The sequence below is a fragment of the Phocoena sinus genome, chromosome 1 (assembly GCF_008692025.1).
Source record: "Phocoena sinus isolate mPhoSin1 chromosome 1, mPhoSin1.pri, whole genome shotgun sequence".
Taxonomy (NCBI): Eukaryota; Metazoa; Chordata; class Mammalia; order Artiodactyla; family Phocoenidae; genus Phocoena; species Phocoena sinus.
Genome location: NC_045763.1, coordinates 89,605,190 through 89,618,496, shown reverse-complemented (window position 1 = coordinate 89,618,496; position 13,307 = coordinate 89,605,190). Strand labels below are relative to the sequence as shown.

The window sequence follows — 13,307 nt, the reverse complement described above, 5'->3', positions numbered from 1 at the left end:
TTGCTTGTGGTAGTCTCTTATGATCCTTTGTATTTCTGCAGTGTCAGCTGTAATCTCTCCTTTCTCGTTTCTCATTTTATTGATTTGAGTCCTCTCCCTTTTTTTCTTGATGAGTCTGGCTAAAAATTTATCAGTTTTATATATCTTCTCAAAGAACCAACTTTTAGTTTTATTGATCTTTGCTATTGTTTTCTTCATTTCTCTTTCATTTATTTCTGCTCTGATCTTTATGATTTCTTTCCTTCTACTAATTTCGGGTTTTCTTTGTTCTTTTTCTAGTTGCTTTAGGTGTAAGGTTAGATTGTTTATTTGAGATTTTTCTTGTTTCTTGAGGTGAACTTGAATTGCTATAAACTTCCCTCTTAGAACTGATTTTGCTGCATCCCCTAGACTTTGGATCGTTGTGTTTTTGTTGTCATTTGTTTCTAGGTGTTTTTAAATTTCTTCTTTGATTTCTTCAGTGATCTCTAGGTTATTTAGCAGTGCACTGTTTAGCCTCCATGTATTTGTGTTTTTTACAGTTTTCTTCTTGTAATTGATTTCTAATCTCAGCATTGTGGTTGGAAAAGATGTTTGATATAATTTCAGTTTTCTTAACTTTTCCAAGGTTTGATTTATGACCCAACATGAGATGTATTCTGAAGAACATTCCATGTGCACTTGAGAAGAAAGTGTATTCTTCCGCTTATGGGTGGAATGTCCTACAAATATCAATTAAGTCTGTCTGGTCTGTTGTGTCATTTAAAGCCTGTGTTTCCTTATTTATCTTCTGTCTGGATGATCTGTCTGTTGGTGTAAGTGGCGTGTTGAAGTCCCCCACTATTACTGTGTTACTGTCGATTTCCCCTTTTATGGCTGTTAGCATTTGCCTTATGTATTGAGGTGCTCCTATGTTGGGTGCATATATATTTATAATTGTTATGTTTTCTTCTTGGATTGATCCCTTGATCATTATGTAGTGTCCTCCTTATCTCTTGTAACAGTCTTTACTTTAAACTCTATTTTATCTGATATGAGTATTGCTACTCCAGCTTTCTTGTGATTTCCATTTGCATGGAATATCTTTTTCCATCCCCTCACTTTCGGTCTGTATGTGTCCCTAGGTATGAAGTGGATTTCTTGTAGACAGCATATATAAGGGTCTTGTTTCTGTATCCATTCAGCCAGTCTGTGTCTTGGTTGGAGCGTTTAATCCATTTACATTCAAGGTGATTGTCGATATGTATGTGCCTATTACCATTTTCTTAATTGATTTGGGTTTGTTTTTTTGGTCTTTTTCTTCTCTTGTGTTTCTCACTTAGAGAAGTTCCTTTAGCATTTGTTGTAAAGCTGGTTTGGTGGTGCTGAATTCTTGTAGCTTTTGCTTGTCTGTAAAGGTTTTGATTTCTCCGTATAATCTGAAAGAGATCCTTGCTGGGTAGAGTAATCTTGGTTGTAGGTTTTTCCTTTTCATCACTTTATGTATATCCTGCCCCTCCCTTCTGACCTGTAGAGTTTCTGCTGAGAAATCAGCTGTAACCTTATGGGGATTCCCTTGTATGTTATTTTTTGCTTTTTCTTTGCTGTTTTTAATATTTTTTCTTTGAATTTTTGTTTGCATTTTGGTATTTTTCTAACCAGACTTGTATTTGGTACATTCTAATGTGTTTGCTTAGTTAATGACTCTACATGTTTTCATAACAATACATTTTCATTTTATCTGGTAGTCACACCATATTTAAATTTAAATTTCCCCAGTTGCCACCAAAATGTCCTTGAAATTTCAATTGGTTTGTTCATGCTAGAGTCTAGTACAGGACTACAAATTGTACCTGGTCTCTTTTAATCTGGGTCCTACTTCCCCACATGCCACTGACTTGCTGAAGAGATGGTAGCATTTGTTTTTCAGAATGTCACATCTTTTGGACTTGTTGCTTCTTCATGGTGGTATTTGACTTGTTCCTCTCTTCTTTATATTTCCTGTAAACTAGAAGTAAGTTTTAAAGGCTAGGTTGCAGTTAAATATTTTGGCTAGAGTCTACATCATGGAACTATTATGTACTTCATATTTCTCCGTATCAGGACACAAATAACGTCTGGATGATCTGGTGTAATAATGCTAAGTTTAAACATGGAACCATAACCATACCCTTGCCATAACCATACCACAATTATTTTAGTGGTTGTAGAATGATGATTTTTGGATTCCTTTAACATTATTAGGTGGCATTATTCTGTAAAGTGGAGCTATCCCTTCCTTCATCAATTGGGTCTATTTGTTACTATGAAATACAGTTCCTACTGGAAAGACATTCCAGTCTTTCTTTACCAATTATTAAAATAAGGAGTTACTTTAATAGGCCCTTCAAATGGTGATATTAATTTTTCCAACATTCTCTTTGTTTATATTTCATTTGACCTGATGTTTTTATTATAATTCTTTTTAATGCTCAAATCATTACTAGTGGTGACCATTTCAAGGTGGCTTCTGTGTGTTCTTTTAACATGATGCTGTTACTTTTCAAAACCTTCCTTGCTTTTGGCACAAGAAGATGATCTGGGACTCACCTTATATTGATACTTTTCCTACCCCAGTCCTGGAATTATCCATTCCTTGAGGGCCTCTTGTTCCTTTTAATGTGGAATAAATAAGAGACCATAATCTGGGTACTAGGGGTGCTATTATCTTGACTCCAAATTTCTATTGAAAGGCATGATTTAGGAATATTAAAAACAAAAAAGAATTTACCTTTAAAAATTACCTGAGGGCTTCCCTGGTGGCGCAGTGGTTGAGAGTCCGCCTGCCGATGCAGGGGACGCGGGTTCGTGCCCCGGTCCGGGAGGATCCCACATGCCGCGGAGCGGCTGGGCCCGTGAGCCATGGCCGCTGGGCCTGTGCGTCCGGAGCCTGTGCTCCGCAACGGGAAGGCCACAGCAGTGAGAGGCCCGCGTATCGCAAAAAAAAAAAAAAAAAAAAAAAAAAAAAAAAAAAAAAAAAAAAAAAATTACCTGAAATAAACACAGAATTATTTTGATGGATCAACAAGATAATAGGTATAGATTTTTCTTTCATTCGGTTAAGACCTAGAAAGGAAAGAATTATACTCTTGGCATAAACTGAGACAACCAAAGATGCTGAACATTATTGTGGATGTTAGTAAATTAGAATACCCTGTCAAGTGCTGTAGACCAGATTAGATACCTATCTAGGCCGTCCATAAAAGCAAATTATAGTCATCCTGTGGTATTTGCAAAGGATTGGTTGTAGCACACACACACACACACACACACACACACACACAGGGACACCAAAATCTGCAGATGCTCAAGTCCTTTGTATAAAATGGTGTAGTGGGCTTCCCTGGTGGTGCAGTGGTTGAGAGTCTGCCTGCCGATGCAAGGGACACGGGTTCATGCCCCGGTCCGGGAGGATCCCACGTGCTGTGGAGCGGCTGGGCCCGTGAGCCATGGCCGCTGAGCCTGCGCGTCCGGAGCCTGTGCTCCGCATCGGAGAGTCCACAGCAGTGAGAGGTCTGTGTACCGCAAAAAAAAAAAAAAAAAAAAATGGTGTAGTATTTGCATATAACCTACATACATTTTTTTTCTGTGTATCTTCGATCAGCAGTTGGTTGAATCCATGAATACAGAACCTGTGGATTCCCAGGGCTGACTGTATATGAACAAGTGAACAATTGGGATTTGTGGGGGGTTTTGTTGTTTCCTTTTATTTCTTAGAGTTTCTTTTGGTATCTCCAATGAAATCCAACTTAATAAGTCTTGATATAGCAAATTATAAAATCATAGAACTTTTTCAGGAGGGGGTATATTTTTTCTAGATAATTTTTTACAAAAATTAATTTCCTGTATGACATGGATGAATCTTGAAAAATTATGCTGAGTCAGAGAAGCCAGACATAAAAGAGAACATGCTGTATGATTCTATGTACATAAAGTTTTAGAAATGCAAACTAATATATTTTGACAACAAACCCATTAGTGGTTGCCTGCTGATAGGGTAGGAAGGAGGCAGAAGGTTAGGAGGGAGGAATTACCAAGGAGTATAAGGAAACTTTGGGGGGTGATATGTCCGTTATCTTGATTTTGGTGATAGTTATGGGTATATATATATTTCAAGACTTATGAAATTTTATATTTTATGTATGTACAGTTTATTATATGTCTGTAAAAACTTAATGGGATTGGATAGGTTATGTTCAGAGTAAAAATTATCTGATAATTTTCCTCAGAGAACTGATCATTGTTAGCTATTCTATTTCATTTGCAATTCAAAGTGTATTCTGAATAATTGCCTTGCATGCTAATTTTATTTTGTGTGTGTACCTTTTTGCTTTTATATTTATGTTTTCTTGTAATTTTTATTGTTTTTTTACTGTAAGAATGACTATGAAGCATAAAATAAATAAGCAAGCCTATAGAATAGTAGGTTCAACTTACTAAGAAATTTATATGTGCCTCTTTTTAAATTCTGGAAACAGGAAAAGTTTCTAAATATTTTGTGTACCTGTCTTAAACAAGAATTTGTAGTAATACTGAATTTGTCTATACTGTTCCTCATTTTAATGCCAAGAAAATCAATTATACTATAAATAGAAAATTACCTAAAGAAAAGTCTTTTAGAAGTATAAGACACATTATGTCCATTTTACAGGTGGGAAATAATTGTAGCATAGAACCATCAAGAGTGTAAGGGATCAAGAGTAGACGTCTTAATAGCAGTAATGGAAATTAAATCCTGTCTTTTAATGCTTGTTTAAATAATATTCTATGGTACTCTCTTTGTAACATGGTGTTGCAGCCTGCTTTTCAAGACTGGAGTGTCATGATAATTCTGATGAGGGAAAAAGTATTTGTGACCTCCAACTCCTATCTCTGAGTGCTCTGACTGTAGGTAGACTCTACTTGAAAAGAGCTCACTAGACTCATTTATGCTGTTTAAAAAAAAAAAATTACAAATTGAAATTTAGTTAATTAATATTATCAAGATTATGTCAAAGCTGATCCATGTCTCAGTATGTTGTCTGCTGTGAACTCAGTCTTAAGAATATTGCCATGAGTTCTCTTTACAGCTAACCTGGCTTTCTCTAACCTCTATTTTAAAAAGTAGCATGACTCCTCACTTTTCTAAACAAGTAAAGCTTTTTGAACCCGAACTTTTCTAAACCATTTATTTAATGGGAATCAGTAGTTTTATTTATTTATTTTTTAAACCTACATATTTTATGCCTTCTTAAAGGGAGGATATTGGGTATAACCTAAAATCTTTTTGATTATGCAAAGGCATGTTAATGAACATTCATTTTTCTGGGAAAAACACAATTCTGCCTCTGATTTTTGTTTTTTCAGCCTACCTCTTAGCCTTGTCATTGTGCCAGGCCATCACTCTCCTTCTTAACTTTCTGGCAATACAGATAACCAAGTTGTTAAGAAATATGTGCTAAGAAGAGAAAATAGGTTGTGATTGAGAGTATAAATGACTTTTCTCTGGAGCAAGTGTACGGTTTTAATGCTGAGGCTGCGTGGCACGGTTTTAGGTGTTCTGCACCTACAGCTGTGTACAACATTAAGTTGCCAGAATGCTGGACCACCAGACAAGTGGAGAGTTACTATACCTAATTAGCTCTAATTGAGGAGTCTTGCCACCATGGGGAAGTATTAAGGGAAGAGAGGAAGGGACATAAGATGTAGCAGAATACTTTATAGCAGAAGGGACATAAGATGTAGCAGAATACTTTTATATTATTCTGCTGTTATATTGCATTTACCCTTTAACATGAGCACCTATCATCGTAACTAAAACCTTATTTTGTATAGCTAATTGTAGACTGAATTGATTGAATTAGCTGTTTCAGTAATTTGAAGTGAGAAAGAAAATGCTATGCAATCTCATTGGTTTAGACATCATTAATTCTCAATTTATGATCGTTTGAGCAGAAACTAAACTAAGGTTTAGATTTGTGCTATGAAGAAAAGTCTTCCTAAGAAGTTTTGCAGGGAGGAAAAGTTTAAAGCTTCTTACAAAAACAACTCTTTCAAAAACCTTTGAGTGCTTTGGTATTTCAAAAAGTATTTCCCATTGCAATCACACAGTTTTAATATTTTTACTAATTCAACTTACTCTTATTTAATCTGAAATAATATAATTTTATTATTAATTTTCTTCACATGATGAATTCCAGCAACACTAAATTGACAGTCTTCATGATAAAAACTTATTTACCAGAGTCCTTTTGTTCTTTCTTAAAATTTAATTAAGGTTTTAAAAACTGTATCTAAACCCACTACTGAAGGAATAAAATCCCACATATTAGAGTATAGTGCAAGAACAGTGAAAATCACATCAGCTGGGGAGAGTCATGAACTTTTAGCTTAGCCTTAACTCCATCCCCCTTAGAGTCTGTTTCTACATTGGTAAAATCAAGAATGTGCCCTGCATTCTTGTAGCATTATTGTGAACATCAAAGGAGAAAATAAGTATATAAAGTATACTCTATATAAGTATAATCATATAAAAAAACTTAGAAAATTTCTTCAAGTGCTATTTAACAAGGTAGTATTTTATTTTTTTTTATTTATGTTTTAAACAAGTTTCAAATGATTTTTTAAGGCAACTTCATACCTGGAATACGAAACTAGGTTGAAAATTACTAAGACTTCATTTTTGCATAAAAGAAAAATTGCCTTTATCACACTGGAATTCTTAATTTTCTCAGAATCAAACTTAGTTATTTTAAAAGGCAAGGAATAAAGTACATTGAATGAATGGAATTATAACCAAAGCTAATATGATCAAGATCATTTTCCCCAAAGCCTCATTTGAAAAGAATTTGACATTTTAATGTGAAAAGTCACAGAAGTCCTTTACGTTTAACTAAGCTCCTCAAAATATTGTGCCAAATACTTAACATTTATATTAAAACACTTTAAGTTGTATTTTTACCATATACATGTCCAAAAACAATCCTGAAAAGAATATTTTCTTACAATAAAAAACTTCTTGCTTTTCAAAGTCTGATCGGTTGCAATCATAAAAATACTAGGTTCCTGTTTATATAAGCTCATGATATGAAAACAACTATGTCCAATAGCTTCAGGGGAAAGTACAAACTAGAATTTACTGTTAATAATTTCTTCCTCATCTTAGTCATCTATGTGAAGTACAGTAGGAAAGAGTCAAATGTTAGGACTTACTCTTCAAAAAGTTGAAAAACGACAGGAGTTACTGCCAGGTCCCACTCTGTTACACAAACTCTGGTTTTACATCAAGATCACCATGGTTTTATTTTAGTCATCCTCTGATTTACTGTCCACACTTTCTTCATATTGCATAGAACAATCATATGTTTAATTAAATCTGGAAAAAGTAATAAGCATTCCACATTTTGGGGGTAGCAATATGGGCCTCCCCCTGTGTTAAACATGTCGCAGTTTATAGCTAAGCTGACAGTTCAAAGGCTGAACCGGAGTAACCAGGACAGCTTGACTTTGCTGGTTTCCCAGTTGCATAGCTTGCAATCTCTATTTCATCGAGGTAACAGGGCACGGTAACAGGAACAGATTGTTGCATCAGCAAAACTGAACCAGCAGCAACTTTCTCCAAAACTGTAACTGTTTTTCTAATGTGCAATCTCTATCAGGGCTAAGGTTATTGAATCAAATGCTAATAGAAGTTATTGTGGCCGCTAGCTCTCTAAGTTGAATTTAGAAGCCGTTCTTTTCTCTCCTGCCTGAAAGATCTGGTCATCTTCCTAGATCTTCTTCCTAGTTGTTAGGTTCTGAACCAAATATCCTTTTGTATCTGTGCGAAATTGTGATTTGATGTTGATCACTCCGTTTATCTTGGCATCATGCCACAAACACTCATCCATTTAGAAAATGACATTCCCTCCATTCCTTATGATTTACTTCTTCTCTACTGGGTCACTTTTAAGATAAGTTCTATGATCAAGGTTACAAAAAGACTGGAAACCCTTGGATCATGGAAATGGCTTTCTGGTAGATATTCTCTGTTAAATCTCTGTTAAATCATCCCTGGCTTTCCAATGTCCTTAGCAAGGTAGTATTTTAGTATTAAGAGAGCTTTCTTCCCACAACTACATGACAGCTACAACTCATATATAATATGAGTGACTTCTTGCAAATCTTTGTTTTATTACTTAATACTTACACCGAAGTTATTCCAAAAGGCAGTACTACTTGGTGATATATAGAATTTTTTCCAGAAAGGTAAGTAGCAATAAATAACATGATATTTTGGAACTGTTATATAATAACTTGTATATGATATGTCTGGGCATTTATGCATTTCTCAAACTGTAGCAAATATGCATTATTCATATGCATATGGGATTCCTACAACTGAACCCCCTTGATTTTTCTTTGGATCTTAGTTTTCTTTGGATCTTAGTTCCTAATGCTAATCTTTCTTACTAGTTTCTCCAGTAACTTCAACAGATGTGGACAATGCACAGGGCTTCTCAAAGTGCAATAAAATTATGCCTGGAGCTGTAGAAGTTATATTCCAGCTTATTTGACCAGAAAGAAAATCTACTAGGGCCAGCCATGAACTAAAGGAAACAGCACAAACTGAGTCAGCCCTAGGATTGAATCCCAGCTCTTCACAGTTTATTTGGTGTGTGACCTTGGGCCAGTCTCTTCATCTCAAGTCTCATTTTTTTTAATCTGTAAAATGGGGATAATAACACCTATCTTACACACTGGAGTGAAGATTAAGATATTACATATGTAGTGCAGTATACAATATATACTAGGTGATTGTGGGAAGGAAGAATAATTTTCCCTGTACCTTCTGAGTTCTTAGCTGAGACCCCTGTAATAAAAGACAGATGAACAAGAGAAAAACAAATTTATTAATATGTAGACGTCATGTATACCTGGGAGATACCCAGGAAAAATGAATAACTCAGAGAGGTGGCTTTAGGATTCAGGTTTAAATACCTTCTTAATAGGGAAAGGGGAGGAGGGATGTAGGCCTCTTAGGGGAGAGTAGATGATTTTTAGGAAGGATGAATTGGCTCTTAGAAGAATATATGGGAGGTATGATAGTTTGTGACAAAAGTTTATATGGATGTGTTGCTGATTTCTAGTCTCTTCTCCTGTGATGAGTCAATCTTCCATGGTTGGATGAAACTCCTAGGGAGGGAGTTTCTGACAGTTGAGTTCCTTTTGGATGTCTTTAGGTACATGAAGAGAGTTCAGAGTAAGCCCCTCCCTGCATTTGTTGTTTTTCAAGTGCGTACAGCTCTTGAAAATAATCAGTACACCAAAGTGGCATATTTTGGGGTGGTATGTCCTGAACTCCTACAATCACATTTTGGGGTGGAATATTCTACTACTCTTCATGTTCAATACAAAGTGTTTGTTTTTTCTCTTCCTTAACCGTAGGGGAAATTTGAGAGCTCCACCAGACCAATTCATAGACTAGTGAGGAGGAATGAATGAATAGAATGTCTTTCCATAGTTTTCTAGCAGTGGAAAATTTTTATTTGCTTAGAATAGAATGTCAAAGCTAACTCAGTTTTCTGCTGATTTTCAGAGGTTGGCTCTAGTTTACTTATTCCCACAGAGATTCTGCTGTACTATAGCACTGATTTCCTAGCATCCAACTTTGACAATTAAATGCTCTTAAAACCTTTTTCTTTTTGGTTGTAAAAATACATGGTAATAGCCCAAGATAGTTTTTCTTATATCACTACTCTACAGTTAGAGAATAAAACAACCAAATTAGTATTAACCATGAAAATAAAACCTTCCACAGCATTCCTTAAGCCATATTCAAAGCAAAGAAAAAATTTAAATGCTATATTGTCTTAGGAAAGCATTTAAGATTGTCACAGATTTTACATGATTCATGTAATTTACCTCACATTTGATTCTCATTTCATATGTATTTGAGAAATTTATTAGGAAAATGTTTACAATACAATGTGTTTTAAAATTTATGAAAGAAACTTGCATTTTTTTAACTTGTAGCTGCTACATAATTTTAACAGAAATGAAGTAAACAGCAGGCAATAATAATCATTAAACAGTACCTGGTACCCATACACCCCTGTCACTCACTCTAGTACCCTTGTGTGTTTTTCCATTTTACAGTTGTGTTTTCCCATTCTGAAGTAACTCATCTATTACGCTTTTTGACTGTATACTTTAAGTTGAATTTATTTATATAAGACACTAAGCTTGTTGTTTAGTTTTCTACTAAAGAGTAAAATTTTACCTTGTTACCAGATTCAGAAGAAGATGTTGTTGAAACTCCTGCTGTGTCCCATGATGAACACACACACCAAGAGATAAAGGGCCAAAAAACACTGGCAACTCCTGCAGTTCGTCGCCTTGCAATGGAAAACAATGTAAGTTTTCTTAATATTTAAGTGTGAGATCACACAGAAGGTATACATGTGTATCTATGAAGAATTACCAGCTATCCCATGATGAGATGGCTCAAGTTGGGATTAAAGGAAACATGAAAATGTCTGTTACTAAAAAGTGATAGTTGCATAAAAGTCCTCACGAACAATGAAAAGAAAATTGTGAACTTATTATTCATGTTAATTGAGAAGTGTGGATTTATTATTCTTCCTGAGAGCCTAATAACAGTAAGGGCTACCATTTATTGAGCACTGGTAAATACTAGTGTCTTAGATCAGGTACCCTACAAGCATAGCCTGAGACAGGGGTTTGGGAACACATGATTGATTGATTGAGACAGTGATCATGTTTACTAGGAATGAAGGAAGCAGTATAGGGAAGGGATGGGAAATGGGCCAGGCAAGGATGTGGTCCCAAGGATCTGCCTGATCCCAGGGAGGTAGGGAAAACCATAGAGCTATACTGACTTGTATCAAGGAGCCTGGCCTTCTGTTTTCCCTCTTAACCTGGCAGTCATTGCTGCTTTACCTCCAAAGTGAGATGGCTCCTAGGCATTGTGCTAATAATTTACATGTTATCTCATTAAATCTTCACAACTCTGAGACAAAGGGCCCTTCTAAGACTTAGAGAGGTCAAATAACTGGTCCAAGGTCACACAGCTAACCCAGTGGTGGAACCAGGATTCTGTGAGAGTCTCTGTGACTCTAAAACCAGTGCTCTTAATCATTAATAGTGTCTCAACAATTGATGCCTCCATTATTTGAGCACTTCTGAGCCAGACAGTATACATACATTATCACTATTCCGCACAGTAACCTTGCAGACTGGTTTGGGTTATCCCAGATGAGAAAAGGTAGAGAAGTTGATTAAGTTGCCTAAAATCAAGTAAGTAGCTGAACTGGGGATTTGAGCACAAATCTGTGTGGTTCCAAAGCCTGAGTTCTTTCCACTATGCCTCACAATGCAGGCTTTTGTTTGTCTGTTTTTGAGAGAAGTAGTTAAATTACAGTTGAGGGGGAAAAAGTTTACATTTTGGGAATAGGTAATAAGAGTCATTAAAATGTTCATTCTCCTTCAGCTAGTTATCCTACCATTGGGGAAGTATCCCAAGGAGATAATCTAGGATATATTAAAGTGTTTTATATAACCAAAAATTAGAAGGCACACGTGTTCAAAATCAGGGAAATGCTTAGGAAAATTATGTTATAAACCCTTAATGAAAATTTATTAGCCATTGAATGTGTTCAAACATGAAGACGATTTAGCTTAACAGAAAAATAGAAATAGTAATATGGAACACTACACTGTTAAGGGCAGCAGATGAAATAACGATCTTATATATTGCTTTGAAAGCTATAAACATTTTACCATTTTTAAAAAAATTATATAAAAGGACTACCTGTAGAAATATATGATGTGGCTTTCCTTTCCCTAAAGATGTGTATAATTAGAGCATTTGTATAATTACTAGAATTACTAGAATTACTAGAATTACTAGAAATTAAATAACAGATTTATTATTGTAAAATCACCTTTTCCCCCCTTTTTTTGCAGTTTGTATATTAATTATTGAGTTTGTCTAAGATTAAAAACCAGTGGCACTTACAGTTGTTTGTAATTACCTAAAAATTATGTTTAAATTCTTAGAGTTCATTTGTTATAAACTAAATGTGATGTGATAAAGTCCTTTACTCTTTTGTGGTTATTATTAGAGAAGCATTAATACAAATGAAATAGGACTTAACCTTGAGAGTTTAACTAATATACACTATGCGTGAGGATATCATCCAAGCTAATGTGTCTTTTTATTTAAATACAGTTCAATTTAGTGAAATATTTTATCTCTATTACCAAACATAGGAAGTGATTAAGTAAAGCCAGATCACAAATGTTTCTAAGAAGTATCATGAGTGCCCAGTAGAAAGTGGAATTATATCATCTATTGTTTCTTCTGTGGAAAGCAATAATAAAACTTAACTATTTGACCCTTAACTTGGACCAAGGAACTCACATTCCAAGTATGCCTCAATAAAGTTAATTTCAGTGTTTTGTACTGATCTTTCTAAAACAGCCATCAGAAAAAAAACTAATTCAAGAGAGCTTTTATAGGATGATTATTTTAACCATTACATGTTTACTGGTAGCCAAGGTCAGAAACAGTGGTCTACATTTGTTACAGTATTTAACTCTTGTTTAAACTTTCAGTTCTTCTTATGTAGTCTCCAAGAATAGAAAAAAATCAAATAAGAATTATGCAAGAAATTTAGAAATAGTTGACTGTTTAAAAATGTGTTTTTATAAATAGCTATATACAATGTAGATATTACATTGTTACCACATGGGCAAATGAACAGTAAGTACAGAAGTAACAAATGATCACTTATGAAGAGTAGCTATAGTTTATAGCATTCTATTGAGAAGATGAAAATGTTATTTATAGTTTGCAGTGTTCTATTAAGATAATTAAAATGTTATTTCCTTATACTAATTTATTGGGCAGAGATACTTTTTTACCTTCAGTTCATTTAATTTCACTTAAAGACCTCAGTGATGGGTTTATTTATTTTTAGGTAGTTTTATTTTTAGCATTAAAATGTGTCATTTTTTAGATTAAGCTGAGTGAAGTTGTTGGCTCTGGAAAAGATGGCAGAATACTTAAAGAAGATATTCTCAGCTATCTGGAAAAGCAAACAGGAGCTATACTACCTCCTTCACCAAAAGCTGAAAGTATGCCACCTCCACCAAAACCAAAAGAGAGAACTATTCCTATACCAATATCAAAACCTCCAGTATTCACAGGCAAAGACAGAACAGAACCCATAAAAGGTAATAATAATAGTAATGTAAGGTAATAGAGTAATTATTTGGGGGGAAGCTACTTCAACATGATGAAATTACAGTTTTTCTAGGAAAAGCTT

General features: G+C 34.8%; 1 protein-coding gene across 1 annotated transcript in view; it reads left to right on the top strand.

The window, feature by feature from the left end:
- The window catches only part of DBT (dihydrolipoamide branched chain transacylase E2), a 44,181-nt gene that overhangs the window by 17,828 nt on the left and 13,046 nt on the right, over window positions 1-13,307 (top strand). The window contains exons 5-6 of the mRNA XM_032624861.1: window positions 10,249-10,370; window positions 12,999-13,215. Coding sequence (XP_032480752.1) covers window positions 10,249-10,370; window positions 12,999-13,215 — 339 coding nt within the window. The remainder of the gene's footprint in view (window positions 1-10,248; window positions 10,371-12,998; window positions 13,216-13,307) is intronic.